Source organism: Micropterus salmoides, unplaced genomic scaffold, assembly GCF_014851395.1.
Source record: "Micropterus salmoides isolate LMB-PRFRI ecotype aquatic unplaced genomic scaffold, ASM1485139v1 Ms_hic_scaffold_8, whole genome shotgun sequence".
NCBI classification, from domain to species: domain Eukaryota; kingdom Metazoa; phylum Chordata; class Actinopteri; order Centrarchiformes; family Centrarchidae; genus Micropterus; species Micropterus salmoides.
In genome coordinates this window covers 3,696,293-3,718,006 of record NW_024044570.1, presented here as the reverse complement: position 1 = coordinate 3,718,006, position 21,714 = coordinate 3,696,293, and the positions used below count along the sequence as shown (strand labels likewise).

General features: G+C 47.0%; 1 protein-coding gene across 1 annotated transcript; it reads left to right on the top strand.

Moving 5' to 3' along the window:
- The first annotated feature begins 1,367 nt into the window (after positions 1–1,367).
- On the top strand, positions 1,368–20,112 carry nup160 (nucleoporin 160). The gene is made up of 34 exons (XM_038705796.1): positions 1,368–1,495; positions 2,712–2,820; positions 2,968–3,178; positions 3,628–3,850; positions 5,061–5,251; positions 5,629–5,865; positions 6,125–6,222; positions 6,343–6,427; positions 8,428–8,496; positions 9,492–9,575; positions 9,668–9,838; positions 10,365–10,464; positions 10,555–10,720; positions 10,802–10,935; positions 11,296–11,456; positions 11,847–11,983; positions 13,601–13,671; positions 13,852–14,011; positions 14,130–14,199; positions 14,298–14,396; positions 14,498–14,617; positions 15,933–16,028; positions 16,254–16,348; positions 16,448–16,544; positions 17,033–17,138; positions 17,287–17,447; positions 17,545–17,605; positions 17,861–17,971; positions 18,090–18,213; positions 18,416–18,517; positions 19,025–19,166; positions 19,252–19,377; positions 19,524–19,619; positions 19,819–20,112. The coding sequence occupies exons 1-34, from the start codon at positions 1,405–1,407 to the stop codon at positions 19,900–19,902; spliced, it is 4,188 nt and encodes a 1,395-aa protein (XP_038561724.1). The 5' UTR covers positions 1,368–1,404; the 3' UTR covers positions 19,903–20,112.
- The last annotated feature ends 1,602 nt before the right edge of the window (positions 20,113–21,714 follow it).

The window sequence follows — 21,714 nt, the reverse complement described above, 5'->3', positions numbered from 1 at the left end:
CCTTTAGGAGCAGCCGTAAGTCCAAGCTGGGCCAACATGGCTCTTATCCCGGCTTTCTTTCCTCTGAGTGGTCACCTGCCGTGGTACCTGGTCCAGTTGATCCGGTTGGTGGATCGTGGTCCGCTACTCTTTAATCCAAAACCCCGTCTTCCTTTAACAGTGACTATATTTCTGTCAGAGGAAACGTGTTTCAGCAACAAAGATGGAAAAACTGATGAAAAACAAAAGTGAAGTTTGATAGGCTGCTGCTTCTACAAGTGCTGCTGTCGCTAGCTGGAGGTTGGAAATCCCGAGTTGTCTTGAACGCAGGGTGGAGCTTTGCAGTAGGAGCATAGACTGAGCAGGAAGTCCGAAAGTTCAGGTGGAGACAGAGCAACATTTCCTGCTACGCTGAAACACACATGAAGATATCAGAACAAAGTTCTTTACAAAAATTAAATGTTGATTCGCTCTCTGAGCAGAATAAAATGCACCATCTACTTGGAGAAAATAGTGTCAGCGCCGCCCGAGAGAAAACCAGCACATGACAGCTGCCATTAGTCTGGCCACAGCTCACTCTGCCTTTTGATGTACTCTCTACTTCATCGGTTAGTTCGTTTGTTATTTTCAGATTTCACATTTGATACTTGTGATTTTTTCATTAGTATATTGTAATTTCTTCATTGATCCTAAACATAAAATTACTTCTTTATACTATTGACCCATGGCACATACACACTGATACTGTTTTATTTTATTTCATTTATTTGATGAACTATATTAAACTATATATTAAAATTCATCTCTTCCAAGAACACTTTCTTTTATAACACCTCTAACCTCTGACATGCACTTCCGGTGCTATTCTTGTATTTAACTCGTACATCTTTCCCTAGGTATTTACCCCATAGATGCAATATATGTGTTATGAGCTCTTACTAGCATATATTGTCAGTTTGCTTTGTTGATGCTTGTATGTTGTTTCTCAAATGTAAGTCGCTTTGGATAAAAGCATCTGCCAGATGAGGAAATATAAATGTAAATGTAATTGTTTTTTTAAACACACACACACTCTTACTGTTTTATGTTATTCATTTAATGAGCTGTATGAATTGAATTCATTCAGCTCATTACACACACAAACACTCACAAACACACATGTATTAACTGTTTTATTTATCTTGTTGTTTTTTTTTTTAATGAGCTGTATTTATTAAAAAGTTCTTTTGTATTTTCCTTGGAGCTTTGGTAATACTGTTTTACAGACATTGACGCCAATAAAGCTGAATTGAAATTTTGAAGTTCCGCGTTGTCTTGAACGCTTCGTGGGTTTGAAAGTTCCGCGTTGTCTTGAACGCAGCGTGAACGTTTGAAAGCCCAGCGCGCGGCCGCGCTCCCGCTGACGTCACAGCTCCATGAGGTAAGATGGCGGCGGTGTTGGAGCGCAGCTTCATTGAGATCTGCGGGTTCGAGAGAGAAACTCCGCACCGGTTCCGAGAAGTGACCGTGAACCTCGGTAAGGTTCCCCACAGACCTTCACGGCTCCGGGTTCTCCGGGATCCACACGTTTGTCTCTGAACGAGGGCTGAACGTTGTGACACGCTAACAGCAGTTAGCGCCGTTAGCACGCTGGCTAGTGACGGTTAGCCGGGTAATAATAACAGTAGCCTGGTGTAGCCTGGGTTACCTTACCTGGGGTCGTGTTGCTCACCTGTCAAACCGTTTAGCATCATCAGAAACACTTTATTGGTCCCCGACGGCACAGTGTTGTGTCAGTGTCACAGCTAACGTTAAGAGCAGTGAGACATAAAGCGATGGCACGCGCCACAGTCCGTGTAATAAAAAACTTTAACGTGTTTTCTCTCATGCAGCTCATTATTATTATTATTATTATGATGATTAATATCATTATTATTAATAATAAAAGTATTCCAGCAGCCGCTTTACATGAAAGAGAAGGGTAATAAGAAGATGCAATAAAAAGCCAAATAATATGAAATAAAAAACAAAACAAATCTATGATAAAAGCTGAGAATAAGTGATTCATATCAGCTGCAGGAGTCTCGTGTGTTACCTGACTCCCCTTTTAATGTCAGCTTTAAACACTACCAAACATCACAGGTTATGTATGAAATCCTCTCTCCTGATTGGCTGCGGTCCGCTCAGCTGGACAGCAGTGGAGGAAGTGGACTTCTCTAATAGTTAGTCTGGTGATGTTCTGCGTCCCATCATGCATCTGAAGAGTCTCAGCTGCTCATCGTTGATTCTGCTTCACTCAGTCACTAAATAACTCTGTAAAGCAGCTGAAAACTTTCTGAAGATCTTTGTGATGTTCGTCACGTGCAGCGGTGGAAACAATACTCCTGCTGTGGTAAATTCCTCACTAAAATGTTATTGAAGTACCTGGTTTTAAAAGTACTTCAGTATCAAAGTAAAAAGTACCACAGATTCCAGTCTGATCTTACAAAAAGCGGCGTATCTTCCCATATTACAGACGCAGAAGATTTAAATTTATATAACAGCAAGCTGAAGTACTGAAAGTAGAGGGGGGAAAAGTACAGGAACAGTATTTGTTGTTTCCTTCTTAAACCTGACGTTGGCTCATCACCTCTGATGATGTCGTCTGTTTGGTTTCCCTCTCAGCTGTCAGGTGATCCAGTCTTGTGTTGACGGTCTCTGCAGACGCACAGAGGTCAGAGTGAAACCTTATTATAACTGCTTCCTGTCTGCAGGTCTGACTGCTCTTCCTGGTGGCGTGAAGTTTCCCGACGGCGCCGGAGCATTTCATTATGAGGAGAGCGGGAAGCTGCTGTCCGTCACCAGCAACAGATTTGTTCACTGGTTAGTAGAATCCGCTCCGACCATGAATTATTCACCACATCCAGTATCTCACAGTCAACACGTGATGTTAAATGTCCTGCAGCGGGAAGCTTTTCTTATCTTGTAAACAGTCCGTGTTTTATAAAGGTGTGTTCATGCTGTGTCCAGGTCCACGTCAGGAGACACGCTGCAGCTGGTGGAGCAGTCTCTGGACACCAACCTGCTCAACAACGCCATCAGACTCAAGTTCAGCCACTGCAGCGTGCTGCCTGGAGGCGTCAGCATCCAGGAGACCCTCAACAATGTCATCATCCTGGTCTGCACCAATCAGAGCGTCCACAGGCTGGTGCTGCCTCACCCCACGCGCATGTACCGCAGCGTGAGTAAAGTGTCCGCTAAACCCCGCCCCCGCAGTTACTGCTGCTCACCTGTCAATCTAACCTGCCAGAGGAGCAGCTAAGTGAATGCTGTAAGCCGTCATGGACAAATTTACAGAGAGCAGTGGTGCCAAAAGTTAGTTAGCCTGAACATGCTAGCATTTAGCCATTGGTAACGTCATATGGCGAGGTGGAGCTGCAGCTGTGCTTGTCGCCATCCTCCTCGTGTTGGACCTTGTTTTACCTGCGGTACTTTCAGAACCTAGAAAAATGAGAACAGTTCTCATGACTTCCCTACGCTGAATGTCTGCTGTTATCCATTTCCACATGTTGAAAACTGTTGTTGTTGTTGGCCATCCACTGTCAGTCCCATGATGCCTCGAGTCTGTGGACCAATCAGAGGCTGTGTTCCAGACTGTAGATGTGTTGCTGACCCGTCTGTCCCCTCCAGGAGCTGGTGACGGAGCTCCACATGCAGTCCATCTTCACCGATGTGGGGAAGCTGAGTCTGCAGGACCCCTCGCACAGCGCCGTCATCCCGGGCCCGGTGGGTCAGACGGGGAGTCCCAGCAGCGCTACGGCCTGGCTCAGTCAGTCCGGAGAGGCTCACTACGCTCTGGCTTCACCCGCCGGAGGCATCACGGTGGTCACTCTGCCGCCCCACGACACACAGGGTAAAGACCGGCTGGCTTTGTGTTCCCCCACACCGCACAGTCAAACAGACAGTTGACAGAAAAAAATAAATGTAAAAAAATTGGGATAAACGGATGCAAGTTATGGAAGAATAATAAAAAGAATAGAGAAAAATAATACAATTCAATTTGCAGAGAAAGAACAACGTGGCAGATATTTACATGAGCATCACTCTGGGTTTGTGTTGTGCAGACGTGTTGCAATAGAAGAGTTTTGTGGACACAAAAATATAAATTGACAATATAAAAATAAACAACAACAAAGATTAACAATTAACAACAAACTTGTGCAGTGAGCCAGGTTTGTGTGCGATATGTATAGAGAATGGATAACCTCACTAAAATGTCACGCGATCATTAATATCAATGCGCTAGTGATGATTTTAACTTGCACACATGGTGACACTCAACGCCTGGCACCACCCTGCGTGAGAGAGAGCGGGCGGCACAACATGACGGAGAAAAATATTAGCGGTAAGTTTCAGTCTGGCAGTAAACGTGCAGGGTCACAGAGTGTCCGTTAATAAAAGTCTGTAGTTTCCCCAATTGCTGGAAAAGTGAAGGCTGCTAACATCTCCCTTTTACAGCTGTTATGTAACAAAGTAATGTTAATTAGCTCAGCTGTATGTCATTACTAACTTACCTGCTTGTCCAGGGTTGAGAACCTCTGGCACAAGCTGAAAACAAACTGGTGTAGACAGACTGAACATCCTGATAGTTGTAGCTCAGTTTTCAGTCTGACTGCTGGCTGTTAAAGAAATGAGGGCCATGGAGCTGAGGTTAATGAGGTAAATTAGGGATTCAGAGTAGTCCTTTTAAGCTAATTAGGAGATGTTTCTTTTGGATTTTAATGCTCAAATTTAATGCTTAGTAATTATCCAGAGATCCTGTATATAAAAAAAAAATAAAAAATTATGCATCGATAATCGTTTTATAATCGCATAGCAGACCTCTGAATCGTAATCGAATCGCGAGGTGCCCAGAGATTCCCACCCCTAATTTTAAACTCCACTGCCCACATGCCGCTGTGGATCAGTCCTCCTCCTGAAGTGACTTGATCCTCTGTCCTCGTTTGATCTGAGGCTGGTCTGAGGGTTCAGTGTCTGCAGGATCCTGCTGAGCTCCGGTGAGACTGTCTGAACATGTCAGACCTGGTCTACAGCTGAACAGGGACTCTGTGTTTGTGTTGCAGGCAGTGTGTCTGTGCTGGAGCTGAAGAGGAGCTCCATGATGCAGAGGCTGTCCGGCTGGATGCCCACAGCGATCCGTGGGGAGCAGAGTCCAGCAGACCTGGTCCTCAGTCTGGCTGTCAGAGAGCTGGAGGAAGACTCATTCATCTTCGCGCTGTGTCAGGACCACAAGCTGCGCATGTGGTCCTTCAAGGTGAGACCACAGATCTAACACCTCAGACCTGCAGGAGGCGTTCCACACACAGCAGATGTTTCATGTTTGATTTATCGGGATGAACATGAAGGTGTTACGCTGTCTTTATAAAGTGCTGCTAATCCTTCACACACAGATCAGACCTGAAGTTAAAACACCTTGAGATCCTGACGTTGTGATCCAGTCTGAAACTATTGATCTGACAGATTCAGTTCTTAGACGTCTACATGTGATTTGATTTGTCATCTTACTTCCCACTGAAGCTGCGTTTGACAGTTCTGATGAAGCGTGCAGTAACCGGATGTACAGATGATCCAATATGTGAAGTACTTACTTGAGTTCTGCTTCATTAACCAAGTACTCGTGTCCCCCTGCAGGAGCAGGCGTGTCTGCTGGAGGCGGACATGTTGGAGTACATGCCGGCCTGTAAGGGAGTGAAGCACCTGGCCGGGCAGGGTCACCGCCTGAGGCTGGCCTTCTCCCCCGCCACCGGCCTCTGTCTGAGCGTCTACCTGGCCGTCCCTCAGAGGGGACAGTTCACCGTCCTGCAGCTGGTCGCCACCGACAACAACCGCTACAGCCTCGACCACATCTCCTCTCTCTTCACCACACAGGTAAACTGCAGCCCTGCTGCCTCGTGAGCTCTTTGCAGGTCCTCTGCGAGCCTCCTGAAACCATCTTAAACACTGACCAACTCACGCTACGTTTCTGAAGCCAAGTTAAAACAATCTTCCAAACAAAAGTGACATTTCAGATGAGGATCAAGTCTCTGAGCTCCTCCATAAAGAATCAGGACCTGCAGAGAAACACTGTTTTCTGTTCTGACATTTAGATATTTGTATCGTCATGTATTTATTTATTGTCTGTCATCAGGAGACGCTGGTGGACTTTGCTCTGACCTCCTCAGACATCTGGGGCGTCTGGGTGGACGACTCCAACACAACTGTTGTAAAATACATCAACTTTGAACAGTGAGTAGTCTCGTGAGTGAGCAGGAGAAGATGAAATGATGGACATGATTAAGAATAAAGAGTGGATCTAAAACTCTCTGAGAAAAAGACTGCCAGCAACTGTAACTGTGTGTTTTCCAGTAACACCGCAGGCCAGTGGAACCAGGTGTTTGTTCAGCCTCCACCAGAGGAAGAAGTCCATCTAGGAGTGGACCAGGACCCCAGAGTAAGACCACTTCCTCACCAATAACCACCAATCAAACAAAACTCTCCTTTCGGGGACACACACGGAAATTAAACAGTAGGGCTGTAATCAACCAAAGAAAATCTTGGTCGACTAAAGTCCTGAAATCTTCGACTAAAAATCGACTAAAAATGACTTAATTATTATTATTTTTTAATTAGTCAGCTGTGCACTGTGCGCAGTACTTGGTAGCCTTGTTGTCCGCCTAAATCAATTGTAAATAAACATTAAAAAAATAGTAGGCTATTTGCAGTTTATTAAATCGTTTTTTATCTAATTATTTTGCACTAAATGAGTCTGTCGGCTCTGACAGCAATGCGTCACGTGCACCTGTGCAATATCATAGCCTACGATTTACGAAAATAGTACTATGTTGCTTGTCATCACAAGAATTGTTGAGGAATATGCGACATCATTTAGACAATTATTTTTGTCATATGTTATAATAATAAGTTTATTAGACACTATGATCATTTCAGCAGAGCGCAGCTGAGCGCTCAGCTGAGCGGCGGCAGACACGAATAGATTAACTTAAAGTTTTTGCTCTTAATAAACACAAAAGGCACATCCACTTTAATGTTTAATTATGTGATTCCTTTAGTGTTTCCACACAGAGTGCCATATTAGCCGCGTTGTCACATACAACAGAAACTCTCTTTGCTTCTTGAATTCCAAAGGTATCAGCAACTTCAGATAGTCGCGCAGCAATGTTTATTCCCGTGTGCGCCTCTTCTATTTGTTTTGTCTCAAGCACAAGACTCTGTGCTTTCCAGTCTCCATCAATGAAATGGGCAGTCACTGTCATATAGGACTCCATTCTAAGAGATGTCCACATATCTGTGGTCAAGCTCAGTCCCTCGCTGTGTTGTATTAACTCTGATACTTTCTCTTTGAGTCCCTCATATTTTGCGGTTAGTGCATGCGTGATTGTGTGGCGTGCTGACACGGTATATCCAGGTTCCAAAACTTTTAACAAGTTCTTTAAACCTTGGCCCTCCACAACAGCAATGGGCCTCATATCCTGAACAATAAAGTTAACAATTCCTTCCGTTATATTATTTTTCCGTTTGAATGATAAAGGAGGCTTAAAATCCAGCGTGCTCTGGGTGTGTCTGGGGGATGCCGTCATTATGGATGGATGCGCCTGCATTTATAAAATGATTATTACACTAAAACATTGAAATAATTCGAATTTTGATATGTTCATATAGCCTACTCAAAATACAGACAGGGCAACCTAACGCAGACAAGTTAGCTTACCGCTTTTAGATGGTACGTCATGTTTGTCATCGAGCTGTGGAAGAAACAACAAACTGTTGGTTGCAAATTTTGCATTGAACCTTTTTCCCGTTGTCAATTTTAACAAAGTGCTTCCACACTGTCTATTTCTTTGTTGTTGACATGTTAGAAGACTGACTAATAAACACTCTCACAGTTAATTATAGATAAATAATAGGCCTATTTAGCATCAAACCTTCTATAGCCTACTTCTGTCTCTCTTCTCCTCCGGTGGGTTGGGCTAATCCAAAAAAGTAAAAACAAGGGGGGTGTTCTTAAGACAGACTATTACCTGTGAAACAGGGGTGCTCTGAAAACACCCCCATTAGCAATTAGTGGTTTCCACCTGATGAAGCGCGGCAAAACTGATGAAATGAAAACTGATGAAATGAATGCGGCAAAAAATCGACCAATCAGAATTTTGGTCGAACCAGAACGTACAGACCAATTAATCGACTGGGACGTTACAGCCCTATTAAACAGATGAATGATTAGTTAAAGCTGAACATAGAGCTGTAATTGTTAATCAAGTATTCTGACCAATCAGGAGGCTCACAGTGTTTCTGTATTTACGGTTGATGTAAAACATTGCACCCAGATCATCATCCTGACTGACAGGTGATCAGGTATGTCGTCATGGTAACTCTCACTGTTTATTGATCATGTTTACTGTCTGATTAAAAAAACTGTTTGTGTGTTAACAGGAGACGTATCTGGAGGTTCTCTTCTCACCTCTCCGCTTCACAGCCTCAGCCATAGTTAAAGCTCTGCAGGTGAGAACTATCCGCCGTAGGTAAAGCTCTGCCGGTGAGGGACTATCCGCCGTAGGTAAAGCTCTGCCGGTGAGGGACTACCTGCTGTAGTAGGTAAAGCTCTGCCGGTGAGGAACTACCTGCCGTAGTAGGTAAAGCTCTGCCGGTGAGGGACTACCCGCCGTAGTAGGTAAAGCTCTGCCGGTGAGGGACTACCCGCCGTAGTAGGTAAAGCTCTGCCGGTGAGGGACTACCCGCCGTAGTAGGTAAAGCTCTGCCGGTGAGGGACTACCTGCCGTAGTAGGTAAAGCTCTGCCGGTGAGGGACTACCCGCCGTAGGTAAAGCTCTGCCGGTGAGGGACTACCTGCTGTAGTAGGTAAAGCTCTGCCGGTGAGGGACTACCTGCTGTAGTAGGTAAAGCTCTGCCGGTGAGGGACTACCCGCCGTAGTAGGTAAAGCTCTGCCGGTGAGGGACTACCCGCCGTAGGTAAAGCTCTGCCGGTGAGGGACTACCTGCTGTAGTAGGTAAAGCTCTGCCGGTGAGGGACTACCCGCCGTAGTAGGTAAAGCTCTGCCGGTGAGGGACTACCTGCCGTAGTAGGTAAAGCTCTGCCGGTGAGGGACTACCTGCCGTAGTAGGTAAAGCTCTGCCGGTGAGGGACTACCCGCCGTAGTAGGTAAAGCTCTGCCGGTGAGGGACTACCCGCCGTAGTAGGTAAAGCTCTGCCGGTGAGGGACTACCTGCTGTAGTAGGTAAAGCTCTGCCGGTGAGGGACTACCCGCCGTAGTAGGTAAAGCTCTGCCGGTGAGGGACTACCTGCCGTAGTAGGTAAAGCTCTGCCGGTGAGGGACTACCCGCCGTAGTAGGTAAAGCTCTGCCGGTGAGGGACTACCCGCCGTAGGTAAAGCTACTCAATCCTGGACTGGAACAGAGGTGTTTGATCCTTCTACCAGAGAAGATGCTTATAGTTAGGCGGGCGTGGCAGAGGATGATGAGGTGTGTTGTGTGTTTCAGATCTACCGCAGAGGTTCAGAGAGGATTGCTGATTGGTCCTGGGAGTCTCTGAAGAAGGAGGTGACAGTGGCGGTGGAGAGCGAGGTACTTCACCCTGACATGTTTCAAAGAGGGACGGCTGTTAAGTTTGTCTTGTGATGTTGCAGGCAGTAATCTCCCCCCCTCCCCCCCCGCAGCTGCAGAGCAGTGTGACGGAGTTTGAGTTTTCTCAGGAGGAGTATCGGCAGCTGCAGGTGGAGTTCTGGTCCAAGTTCTATGCCTGCTGTCTTCAGTACCAGGAAGCTCTGTCTCTGCCTCTGGGTTTGACTGTGAGCCAGCACACCAACATGGCCTGTCTGCTGAAGAAGGTCAGCCAGCTGTTCATTATGTCGTCATTATTATTAATATTATTATTATCACAACAACTGTGTTTTTAATGTCGTCTTTATATAATCAGGCGGCTTCAACGTCACTGTTGAAATGTGCGGCAACATCAAGAGGAAGATACCTGTCAACTTGTTAACTGTCTCCTCACATGAGATTAAATTACATTTATACTCCTGTTGTTCACTTTGCAAAACTAGAAACTGGCCTAGCAGACTGCAAAATAAATCGAAAAGCAGAATACTGCATACTAGTACAGTACTGATGTACTATCATCTGTGAACCCTCTTTTTATAGCATCCAATAATAAATTAAAACAAAAACGTATAAACACACCAGAACCACCAGAACCTAAAGTCCCAGCTGGTACGATGGAGGAGGCTGGGTTTATGACCTGTACTGCAGCCGGCCACCTGGGGGCGCTCCAGATGTTTTTGGCATGTCTGGTTTCTAACAGACAGCAGGCTCACCTGAGAGATCCTCTGTAAAGCAGTGCTGTTTGTGTTCCAGGGCTTCGTGTCGTTCCTCCTACCGTGTTTCGCTGTGGATCATCTGTACCTGTCCTACGACGAGTACCTGTTCTCAGAAGAGGAGACGCCCATCGCTGAAGGTAACCACACCTTTACCTGACTCGACTCGTCTTCAGTCAGAAACTGATTCTTACTGTAGGAACGGACCTCTTCACCGTCTCTGTCCTCAGACCTGGATCTGGGCCGCGACGTGCTGCAGATGGTTCAGTGTCTGCGGCTCATCAGTGACGCCGTTTCTGGAGAGATGGCGTACGAGATGGAGAAAGCTCTGGAACACCTGCAGTCACCGGAGAGGGCGGCCGACCTCGTCCTGGAAAACATGCTGTCCAATGACAAGTGAGTCTCCGTACAAGCGGCGCTCTGATTGGGTTGGGTATCGTTTCACGTGACTGACAGCTGGCGTCCTGTGTCCCGCAGTGACAGCGTGATCGAGGACATCCAGAACAAACTGCAGGACGTTCGGAACCCGATGGCGGCCATGATGGTCCTGCTGCGGGAGATGGACCTGGAGACGGACTCGGAGGTCGGAGGAGAAGGACCCATCACGCCTGGTAAGAAACAGCTGATTAACTTGGATCGGCGGGGGGGGGGGTAACCTTTTTATAAATGTTGCTGATGGATAGTGGTAATAAATGATGCCTGTGCGTTTCTTTGTACGGCGTGCAGGCCTACAGCCTAGGTCAGCTGGTTAATGTGCCTAATCTTCGCAGGTCTTTAGACTGCGATGAGATCCTACTTTTGGTGGAAACGCAGCTTAACTGAAACCGTCTCTGAACCTCTTTCTCAGCTGCCTTTTTTCCCCCTCCAATTTGATGCGTTTGAGAACTTCATGTGAAAATGTGTTTTGTGTATTCTGATATTACCGTTTGGTGTCCTGATTCTGTGTGTTTCCCCTGATCTGTGTCTTGCAGGTCAGAGTCTGAACACCAGGATCAGCCTGTCTCAGCTGTACGGCAGCAGCTCGGCCGTGTCTGTGGTCTGTCAGGCCGTCTGTCACATGACCATGACCCGTGCCCTGTTCTGCAGAGACCTGCTCATCCTGCAAAAACTCTACCTGCGCTTCGGAGACAACGTACGCACACAGCTTTATAATCAATGTGTCTCTGAAAGTTGAAGCAACTTAATTCACTAACAGTCTGATCTTTGTTGGTCGTTTATAACCCAAAATAAGTCATTTAATTGTTTACTAATTGATAAAACTGTGCTTCGGTGTGCTGATTATCTGATCAGCTCCCCCGTGTTTGATGAGCTGAGTTTACAATTGAAGCTGACAGTGAAAGATTAGAGCGCCCTCTGCTGGACCGCCAGACTTTAAAGTTTGAATATTTAGTTTTCCCCTGTGTTAAAACGAAAGTTTCAATTTCCTTTATTTCTTTATGTCTTAGGTCAGATTCCAACATGGTTGTTATACTGTAGTCAGCTGATTTTAGTGTGTGTGTGTGTGTGTGTGTGTGTGTCGCAGGTGTTTCTGGGTGGGGGGGCTCAGCTGCTGCAGCTCCAGCAGGACCTGATCCCTCGCAGCTCCCACCTCCTGTCCTCCTATTACCTCCTTAAACACATCAGTCAGAGTCTGGCCTCCGCTGTGCCCGTGGATATCATGTGAGTACACACAGATACACCTTTCTAATATTACACGAGTTCTTAATCACCACAGAGAGTAAAGCGTCGGAGCTGAACTAATCCCTGAGGTCACGAGTTCAGAGTCCTCGTCTCTCTGAAGAAACTCTTCACTGCTGATGCAGCAGCTCTCACATCAGAACGTGGTCGTCAAGAGTCTTTAACGAGATCCTGATTGTGTTTTTGGTTTGTTTCTATAAATAATATCAGATGTTAGTTCCAGTAAACTCGTGTAAGCAGGTAGCAGGGCTGAACCATTCGGGGGGGAAAAAATTCCAGTTTTTCTGCCAGATGTAGGGATGTAGCGATTACCAGATTTCACTATTCACCGCGCTTTACGCACGGTTAATTAATCGTAAAGGCTCTGCTACACCGAATGTTTCTGTTGCACGGAACGAAACTGTGTGGGAGCATTTCGTGTATACCAAGTCTTACCAGGGCGTTAACTGAAGATGACAGATCACCTGTTCCAAAACTTGAGTTAAAAGGTTCCTGCTAAAGGAGCGAATAACTACATTAAACTTGATGCAGCACCTGCGGGTTCACCTCCCAGCTTTGCACGCCCGAGTAAAGGTAGGCCTTATACATTATATTAAATAACTTAGCATGTTGGTAGGGAATTAAATATAAACGTGTCACTTACAATCGATGCCGTAGCAATGAGAGTCGAGCTTTCAGTGCAACATAAACAAACAAAGCAGGTATAAACTTTCAGACCCACCGCAACGACAGCCCCGCTGCGCCACGAGGCCCATTATTTTCACTGGCTTGCGCTGCGCCAGGGTGGTTTGTTGCTGTGTCGTAGTTCAACTTTAGCGCTGAGCAGCTTCCACGCAGTGCAAATCGCTTCTTTTCTGAAAGGGCCTTTATGGAAGACAGAACGTCGTCCTCTACAGACCTTCAGTCACTGAACATATAACGTTACATCCAGTCTGTGCTGAGAAAATGTTGCCAGGTGTAAAACACTAACAAACATCAGGAGCTTATACCAATTAACTGCATTTCAGTTAACACTGCACTCAAATCATTTTCACTAAAACACATGTATGGATGAGATTTGAAGACGGTAACAGTTCAGTTTATTCCCCTCCTTTATAACAATTTCCCCTGGGGGATAAAAGTTAATATTCCTCTTATATTAATAATACTTACATACTATAGAAATATAATTGTTAATGTAATTAAATATTAAAAATGAACTTAAGTCATTACCAGTGTTGTGAAATTAATACATAATAATTGTGAAACCATGATTATTTCTCTGACAATAATCGTACCAACAAAATCTGTAATCGTTGCGTCCCTAATCAGATGTTGTGACGACGACTTGATTAGCAATTTATTTATTTAAGTTTACTGCCCGTCTATTTTTGACGGAAGCCGTGTGAAGCAGCAGATGAACCAGACAGGAAGTCCGACACAGAACGGCAAAGAGAATCCGGTCGGTTTTTTAAAATAAAACACCCAGACTCCCGATCGTACATCAACAATAAACCGTTAAAACAGACGAAAAGAAACAAATCGTGAAATCGTTCAGCCCTAGCAGGCAGTAAGACATGTTCACAGGTGTGCTGACCTCTGACCTTTGACCTCCTGCAGAGACGCTAACCTGCAGCACCTCACGGTGTTGGAGCTGTCCGACACGCCGACGCTCTCCAGCGGCAGATCAGGTCAGTGAAACTAAACTGTTCTGTTTCCTGTCTGTGTCCAACACCTTCAAATAAACGAGTGGGTCATTAATGTAACAGGAAGATGTTGAAATGACTTCCAAATATAACAAAAGATGGATCGATAGATGCACATGATGTTCAGGGTGTATGAGGTGATGCTAGTGCCTCCTGTCTCAGCAGCCTTGAGTCCTCAGACGGTGGTGGAGCTCTTCTATCAGACTGCAGCCAGGAAGATCATCATCTCTCAGCTTTACTCTCAGCAGCAGCAGCAGCAGAGTAACTCCCTGCTGAACTGGAGTCACATGATCTCTAACGTGGTCCAGCTGCTGGCTCAGCTGCTGTATCCTTCACCTGCCGAACAACACGCTGCCAGCGGCGGCTCTGTAGCCGCTGCAGTGGATTTCCTGTTTTCTTCAGTGGTCATTGTTTGTTGTTGAATCTTAACCGGTGTCTCCCAGTTGGCCCAGTAACCCTGGTTTCCAGTTCCCTGAGTGTCTGATGGCCAACTGTCAGTACACGCAGCTGCAGGTGAGCCCGTCTGCTACTGAACGCTCGCTCTTCCTCATCACACTGACCTCTTCATCTTCGTCTCAGGTGTTTCTCACCTGTGTGTTCTGTGTGTGCAGGAGTACGTGAGGCTGATTGGTCCCTGGTGTCAGGTGAACATCGGCTCCTGCCGCTTCATGCTGGGTCAGTGTTACCTGGCCAACGGGGAGGGCCAGAAGGTGGGTCACAGCCGCCGGACCTGTTCACCGTGACCATGTGGCCCCACACATGGAGGCTCTGTTTACTCCTCATATATCCTCTGTTGTTGTTGTCCCTTCAGGCTCTGCAGTGCTTCCAGGAGGCAGCGACGGAGGTGGAGAAGGAGGAGTTCCTGATGAAACTAACGGGCACCGAGGAGGACGAGGCAGCCTCCACCTCCAGGTTACAGTACTACAACAAGGTACACCTGACACACCGTCTGCTGTCAGAACACCTGGAGAGCTGAAAACACCAGTAGTTTCGTGGCTCACTGACGTCTCTGGCTTCAGTACTTGTGCAGACTACACGCCTTTCAGCGTCGGCAGATCGCTATGACGTTCACACTACACAACTTGCCGAAGTTGTTGTGGCACGAAATGACGCAAACCTACACACGAAACAGCTGTTGTTTATTATAAAGACAAAGAATCTGGGTGAAAGGATAGATTAGCACTCTCAGGTAGCAGGGATCGTCTGAGCCACAGAGAGCTGGAGGGTAGTAAAGTGTTCTGCAGTGGAAAAAGAAGCTGCCATCTCTGCCAGCTGCCTGCTCTCATTGGCTGGATGTGGGTCAAAGACAACATGGAGGAAGACGGCGCTGCACAGATTTCTCAGCCACTCTGAAGTGCTGATCTGTTCCAGGTCGGATTTTTGAGACACTTTCATATGTGGTTTAAATGCAACCTGAGTCTGGACACTCGGGTCGGAACTGATGCGACTTCGACGTCACTCCAGAGCAGCTGTTGTCACAGTTCTGCTGTAGACGGAGCCGCTTCACAAAAGCCATTAATTAAACGTGTGTCTCTCCACCTCTACCTCACGATCATCTGCTCAAAGATTCACTTTCTTACACCTGGAAGCCACCTCAGTTCCACCGGGTCACTTTCTTCTGAGTTATGTGCATGCTACCTGTCCGAGGGGACGCAGTTGAGCGAGAGAGTGTTGTGGGGTAGATGTGTTGTACAGCAGCAGAAACCGTAATGAATATCATAGAAAGGACGGGAAGTTGTGAACATTTGTCATAATTCAGGAGAAGTTTGACCCCGGGAGGAAACCGGGAGAGGACGATGAAAAACGGGAGTCTCCTGTGAAAATCGTGAGGGTTCGCAAGTATGAGTGATCCGGAGCTAACCTATGTGGCTCTGTTTACTTCTGTACGACAGAAGTGGGACTTTGTGTTGTTGTTCATGCATGCGGGTCACTTTCAGGCCGCGGACAGTTCACGAAGTCTGATAAGAGCCACATTTAAACAGTATGAACTGTCTAACAAATCAGATCTGGGGAAAAAAAGTATTGAGCATTAAACATGTCAGATGTCGAGCTGTTAGGCCAACAGGTGTGTGAGAGACATGAACGTTCTGAAAACTGACGTCTTACAATTTTAATGAGAGAATAATCAGCAATGAAAATAATTACTGTCTGTCAGCAGCACACAGGTGATCTTCAGGTAGAGCTGTTCATCAGTCCCTGAAACTACACAACTACCTTTCACACACTTCCTGTTTCTGTGTGTTCAGGTGCTGCGGCTGTTGGAGGACGTGGGTCTACCTGAGCTGGTCATCCAGCTGGCCTCCCTGGCCATAACAGAGGCCGCCAGCGACGTCAACAGCCAGGTAACAGTCAGACGGATCCTGTGTGGGGAAACACTGCTATCTGCAGTCTCACCTGTTCTCTTGGTCTGTTACTGAAGGTCCTCTAAGATATTCAGCTGATCTACCTGTAAATACCTGGAGAAAGCTGAAATACTTAATATTCTGTGCTGTGTTTGTAAATCAGGAGTAGTCTCACTGAATGACTCCACGTGACTAAGTCTTAATAAAGTCTGTGGTTCTGTTCAGGCCGCTCTGTGGACCCGGATCTTCAAACACCATCTGGATCTGGGACACAACAGTGAAGCGTACGAAGCCCTGATTCAGAACCCCGACAGCAGCATGTGCGTACTCACTGATGCTTCTCACTGTGTGTAGTAGTAGTAGTAGTAGTAGTAGTAGCAGTAGTAGTAATCTGTGTGTAAACTGTGTTCTGGTCTCAGGCAGCTGGACTGTCTCCGTCAGCTGGTGGTGGTTCTGTGTGAACGCTCTCAGCTCCAGGATCTGGTCCAGTTCTCCTACGTCAACCTGCACGATGAGGTAAAACCTGTACCTGAGCTAGTACTGCAGTACTAATCTGAAGTGAACACAGGGATGTAGTACGTGTAAGAGTAACATGACACCATCTGCTCGAACAGCAAACACCTGAATAAATATGTAACTGATATTTATTAGTTTCTATTTACTATAGAAATAATCTAACGCGTGTTAACATGAAACAGAGGGAGCAACATCGTAATACATGAATATTCTAAATATAACGGAGCAGAAATTAAACACAAACCTCCTTTTATTTATTTAAAGAGTCGTTTGTATTTCTGCAGAGAAGTTGGTATAAAAACACACTCGTTTCATTTTTCTGCTCGTCTGTGGTGTCACAACAGCAGAACGCCGTCAGTAAAGTCTTCAGTTATAAGAGTGGGTAGATTACACCTGTCTGCATCACCAGCACGCAGGAAGTAGAACGTTAATATCCATAAACAGTTAATGTGACCCTGGAAGATGATTGGCTGTTGTGTCTTCATCAGGTCGTCAGCATCATCGAGTCCAGAGCCAGAGGACTGGACCTGCTGGCCCACAACTACTACGAGCTGCTGTACGCCTTCCACATCAACAGGCACAACTACAGGAAAGGTACAACGCAGGAAGCTGCACGTGTGGTCAGCGTAGGGCGCCACACGTTTACCTGACGATGCACGTGTGCCGCCTGAAGCTACTGTGTGGTTACTGTAACGTGTGTGTGTGCGTGTGTGTGTGCGCGTGTGTGTGTGCGTGTGCGTAGCGGGGACGGTGATGTTCGAGTTCGGGATGCGTCTGGGTCGTGAGGTTCGGACCCGTCTCGGCCTTCAGAAGCAGGTGAACTGTTACCTGGCTGCTCTCAACTGTCTCCGGCTCATCAGACCAGAGTACGCCTGGATCGTCCAGCCGGCCTCCGGAGCTGTGGTAATTGTACACACAGTACGCACGTAGTACTCACACATACTACAATTGGTGATATTTTGTACTGAGTCTAGTTGATGAATGTGTTTGTGTTCTGCAGTATGAGCGTCCGGGAGCGTCTCCGAAGAGAAACTCCGACGGAGAGTTTGCCTCTGAACCAGGTGACCTCAGAGACTTTAACAAAACTTTATTAGCAACCTGAGAGTGGACAGAGTCAGAGCGTCTTTATTAATGACATCGTAACTCATCTGGGACTTTTCTCCCCGGTTGATCTTTATATATTTAACTCACCTGTTTCATTATTTTAAAGCGTATAGATCACAGGGTTAGCACCCAGCAAACCTGTTGACCCTTGACGCTATGGTTCACCTGTCCAGGTGTTCTTCTTCTCTGACTGTTGCTGTTTCCTCCTGCAGTCAAACGTCAGGTCGACATCCTGGAACTCAAGGACCTGGAGAAGGAATACATCCTGTCCCGCAGCCGCCTCACCCTCGCCCAGCACCATCCGCCATCGGCTGCCATCGCTGGTATCAGAACACCTGTTGCCACCTTCAGTACCTCTGCCTGACTTTCAAAGTGCCTGCCTGTCTCTCGTCTGCCCGTCCGTCTCTCTCCCTCACCTGTCTCTCACCTGTCTGTCTGCAGGCAGCGCCTCAGCAGAGGAGATGGTGGCCCTGTTGGTTCAAGCCGGACTCTTTGACTCGGCTCTGTCCGTCTGCCAGACCTTCAGTCTGAGTCTGACTTCGGTCTTTGACAGTTTGACCTTCAAGTAAGTTTCTGATTCTTTTCATCTAAATGTTTGGTTTGTTTAATATAACTTAACTGTTTCATATATTCTATGACTTCCTGTTTTTAAAACTGTAAAACTCAAAATCTTGACGTCACCAAGTGAAATAATTAGAATACTGAAATACTGTGATCTGAATATTAAACTGGGACATGTTTCATTAATTTTCCTTGTCGGTTTTCAGGTGCATCAAGCTACAGTTCGGGGGGGAGGAGACTCAGAACGAAGCCTGGACCTGGTTGGCTGCCAATCAGCTGTCATCTGTCGTCAACACCAAAGAGTCCAGGTGTGTTTTTTATTTACCAAAGATTTTAAATCACCACGATGACGTGCAGCTTGCAGTCGGTTCATCTCACTGGAAGTCCGCCCGTCTGCCTCTAAAACACGCTGTGTACTTCCTCCTCTCTGAGCACACGGATATTTCTGTAAACAGAAACACCTGCTGCAGGTAAACGTTCCTGTGAGTCACAGCACAAACAGAAAAAAAAACAAAACTTAAAAACTTCTGATGTTTAAAGTGAGAACTCAAAACTCAACTTCGAGACACGTCTCACTGTCAGTTTGATCCATCCAGTCGGTAACTTTATTAAAGAAGAGCCCCACGATGATTTTACCTCCATTTAGGTTAGCAGAGGACTCACAGGAAGTGAGCGCAGGGCACTACGGGAAGAAGTCCCCACAGTGGAACAAAGAAACCGCAGGCAGCGTTTGGCGTTGCAGCTGCAGAGCGTCACACGTATCGTGCTATGGCAGGTAAAGGTTGAATAAGCAGACTTTCTTCTTCTGTGTTCAGCGCCACAGATGAGGCGTGGCGCCTGCTGGCCTCGTACCTGGACAGGTATCCCTCTGCTAACGGGCACCACCACCGCTGTGTCATCAACAAGCTGATGTCACACGGCGTCCCTCTGCCGGATTGGCTGGTCAGGGCCTACAAGGTGAGCGATCAGCTAGAGTGTGACTGCACAGAAGCTGGTTAGTTTCCCATGATGCACTGCGGCAGTGATCACTCGTGTGTTTCAGGCCGTGGACGCCGCGTCTCTGCTGCGTCTCTACCTGAACTTTGACCTGCTGGACGCTGCAGCTGAGCTGGTGATGGAGTACGTGGACGCTCTGCTGGGGAGAGGACACCAGTACTTTGGAATAGAAGTAAGAGTACTTCAACTTCTACTTCCATACTGTGTACTTCCAACATGCATGTTTAATTATGTTTTTAATCGAATGAAAGTCTTTGTTTCTGCTGCTGACGAACGAGACGTTCAAACGAACTGATGAAGCGTCTCCGTGTGTTTCAGAGGCCTCTTTCAGCGACCTCCGCTTCAGTCTGGCTGCCGTACACAGCCATCGACCAGCTGCTGCAGACGCTCAACGAGACGCAAACCAACAGCAACGTGAGTCATCCTACCCCTCACCACGTCCCCTTTACCCCTCGCCATGTTGCCTCCTGTTGACCCCTCACTGCTACATAAGAGGTTGTTTAAGGCGATTCTCTTACGGGTTGACAGCAGAAGTTCCCTGAGGGAATCGAACCCGTGACTGTAGCAGCTCTTTGCTTGTCCTGTATTAATGAAACCTGTCGTCTGTTTTCAGATTTATAATAAAGTTCGAGACAAACTGGAGGATTATCACAAACTGGTGGAGCAGACGACCAAACGAAGACTCATTGCTCGATGAAGACCCGACTCGTCAGGTCACCTGACCCCGACCAATCAGATCGGCTGTAACGGGAAACTGAAGTCATAAGTTTAACGAGACGTTTTGTTTCCTGTAAATATTCAGCGTTCTCCTGTAAATCAGATGTTTCACTTAGTTTTTTTATCATCTTTTGTACTCGACTGGTTTTTCAATCAGAGCTGTAAAATAAAGATTGTTTGTTTCATCTCAGTTTGTCCTCAATTAACCTTCGATGTTTACTGGGAGGGAACGAGGGAGGCAGGGAGGGAAAGAGGCAGGGGGGAGGGAGGAGGGAACAAGGGAGGGAGGGAACGAGAGAGGGGAAGAAGGGAGGGAGGGAAGGAGGCAGGGAGGAAGGAGGAAAGGAGGGAGGAGGGAGGAAGGAGGGAGGAAGGAGGGAGGAGGGAGGAAGGAGGAAAGGAGGGAGGAGGGAGGAAGGAGGAAAGGAGGGAGGAAGGAGGAAAGGAGGGAGGAAGGAGGAAAGGAGGGAGGAAGGAGGAAAGGAGGGAGGAGGAGGAAAGGAGGGAGGAAGAGGGGAGGGAGGAAGAAGGGAGGAAGAGGGGAGGGAGGAAGAAGGGAGGAAGAGGGAAGGAAGGGAAAGAGGGAGGGAGGAAGAGGGGAGGAAGAGGGAAGGGAGGGAGGTAAGAGGGAAGGGAAGAAGGAAGGGAAAGAGGGAGGAAGAAGGAAGGGAGGGAGGGAGGAAGAGGGAAGGAAGGGAAAGAGGGAGGGAGGGAGGAAGAAGGAAGGGAAAGAGGGAGGGAGGGAGGAAGAAGGAAGGAAGGGAAAGGGCGTTTCTTGAACCTGCAGGTTCTCAGTTTCTACCTGGTTCAGTTTTCTGATGGTCAAAGTGAGACTCACCTGTTGGAACGGGAGCTTCCTGGACTCAGGTGTCAGGTGATCCTCAGCGAGGCTAGACTGAGATGTGAGGTGGATCCTGGAGTCCTCAGAGTCCTGAATGAACCAATCAACACCAGAGCACCGTAACATACCCAATAATAACACAGCCCGTCACACGATCCAGGTGAGACTGCGGCAGGTACGCTGGAAGACCGCAGATCACCTGAACTTCCTGCATGACCTTCCCAACACCTCTGAACCTTTACGTCAGACATTAACCACGAAGTATGTTACAAAGTGAACGCCAACAACAGATTTACTGATCCACAGACAGACCCACCAGTCCTTTCGGCGTCACGGTCCCTCCTCAGCAGATCTTCACCCCCCCCGTCCTGAGGCAGGTTCACCAACCAACTCCAGGATGATGGTCTCACTTCTCCAGCTGGTCTGGTTCAGTCCAGAAACTGAGCAAGAATCACAAATACTCACATACTGCAGTACTTTCATGTACTGATGCAGTCAGTCTGCAGGGTAAAGTAACAAATACTCACATGCTTCAGTACTTTCATGTACTGGATATTTAAAACACCTGAGTTCTTCTGCAGCTTCTCACCTTAGAAACATCACCTGTTTGGGATGTCACATAATCAGATCAGCTGATCAGTCGGCCACTCTGCCAACGTTATTGATCTGGGAGGTAATAACGGCTCAGCAGATGTTATACTACCCAGACAGATAATAAATACAAGATCCTCATGGTAAATCCAGGCCACGAGGTAATAAGTCAGCAGGGGCGGAGTTACGTTCGGCATCGCAGTATCATCATCATTAAGTAAGTATTCATAGTACCTCAAAGTTGTACTTCAGTGCAGTAGTGGGTAAATTTAAAATCAGGCAGGAAACAAGAAAACTTGTAACAACAAGACTGAGATCTTTATCAGCCCGCCGTTGTTGTTTGGGGGGCTGATACCTGCC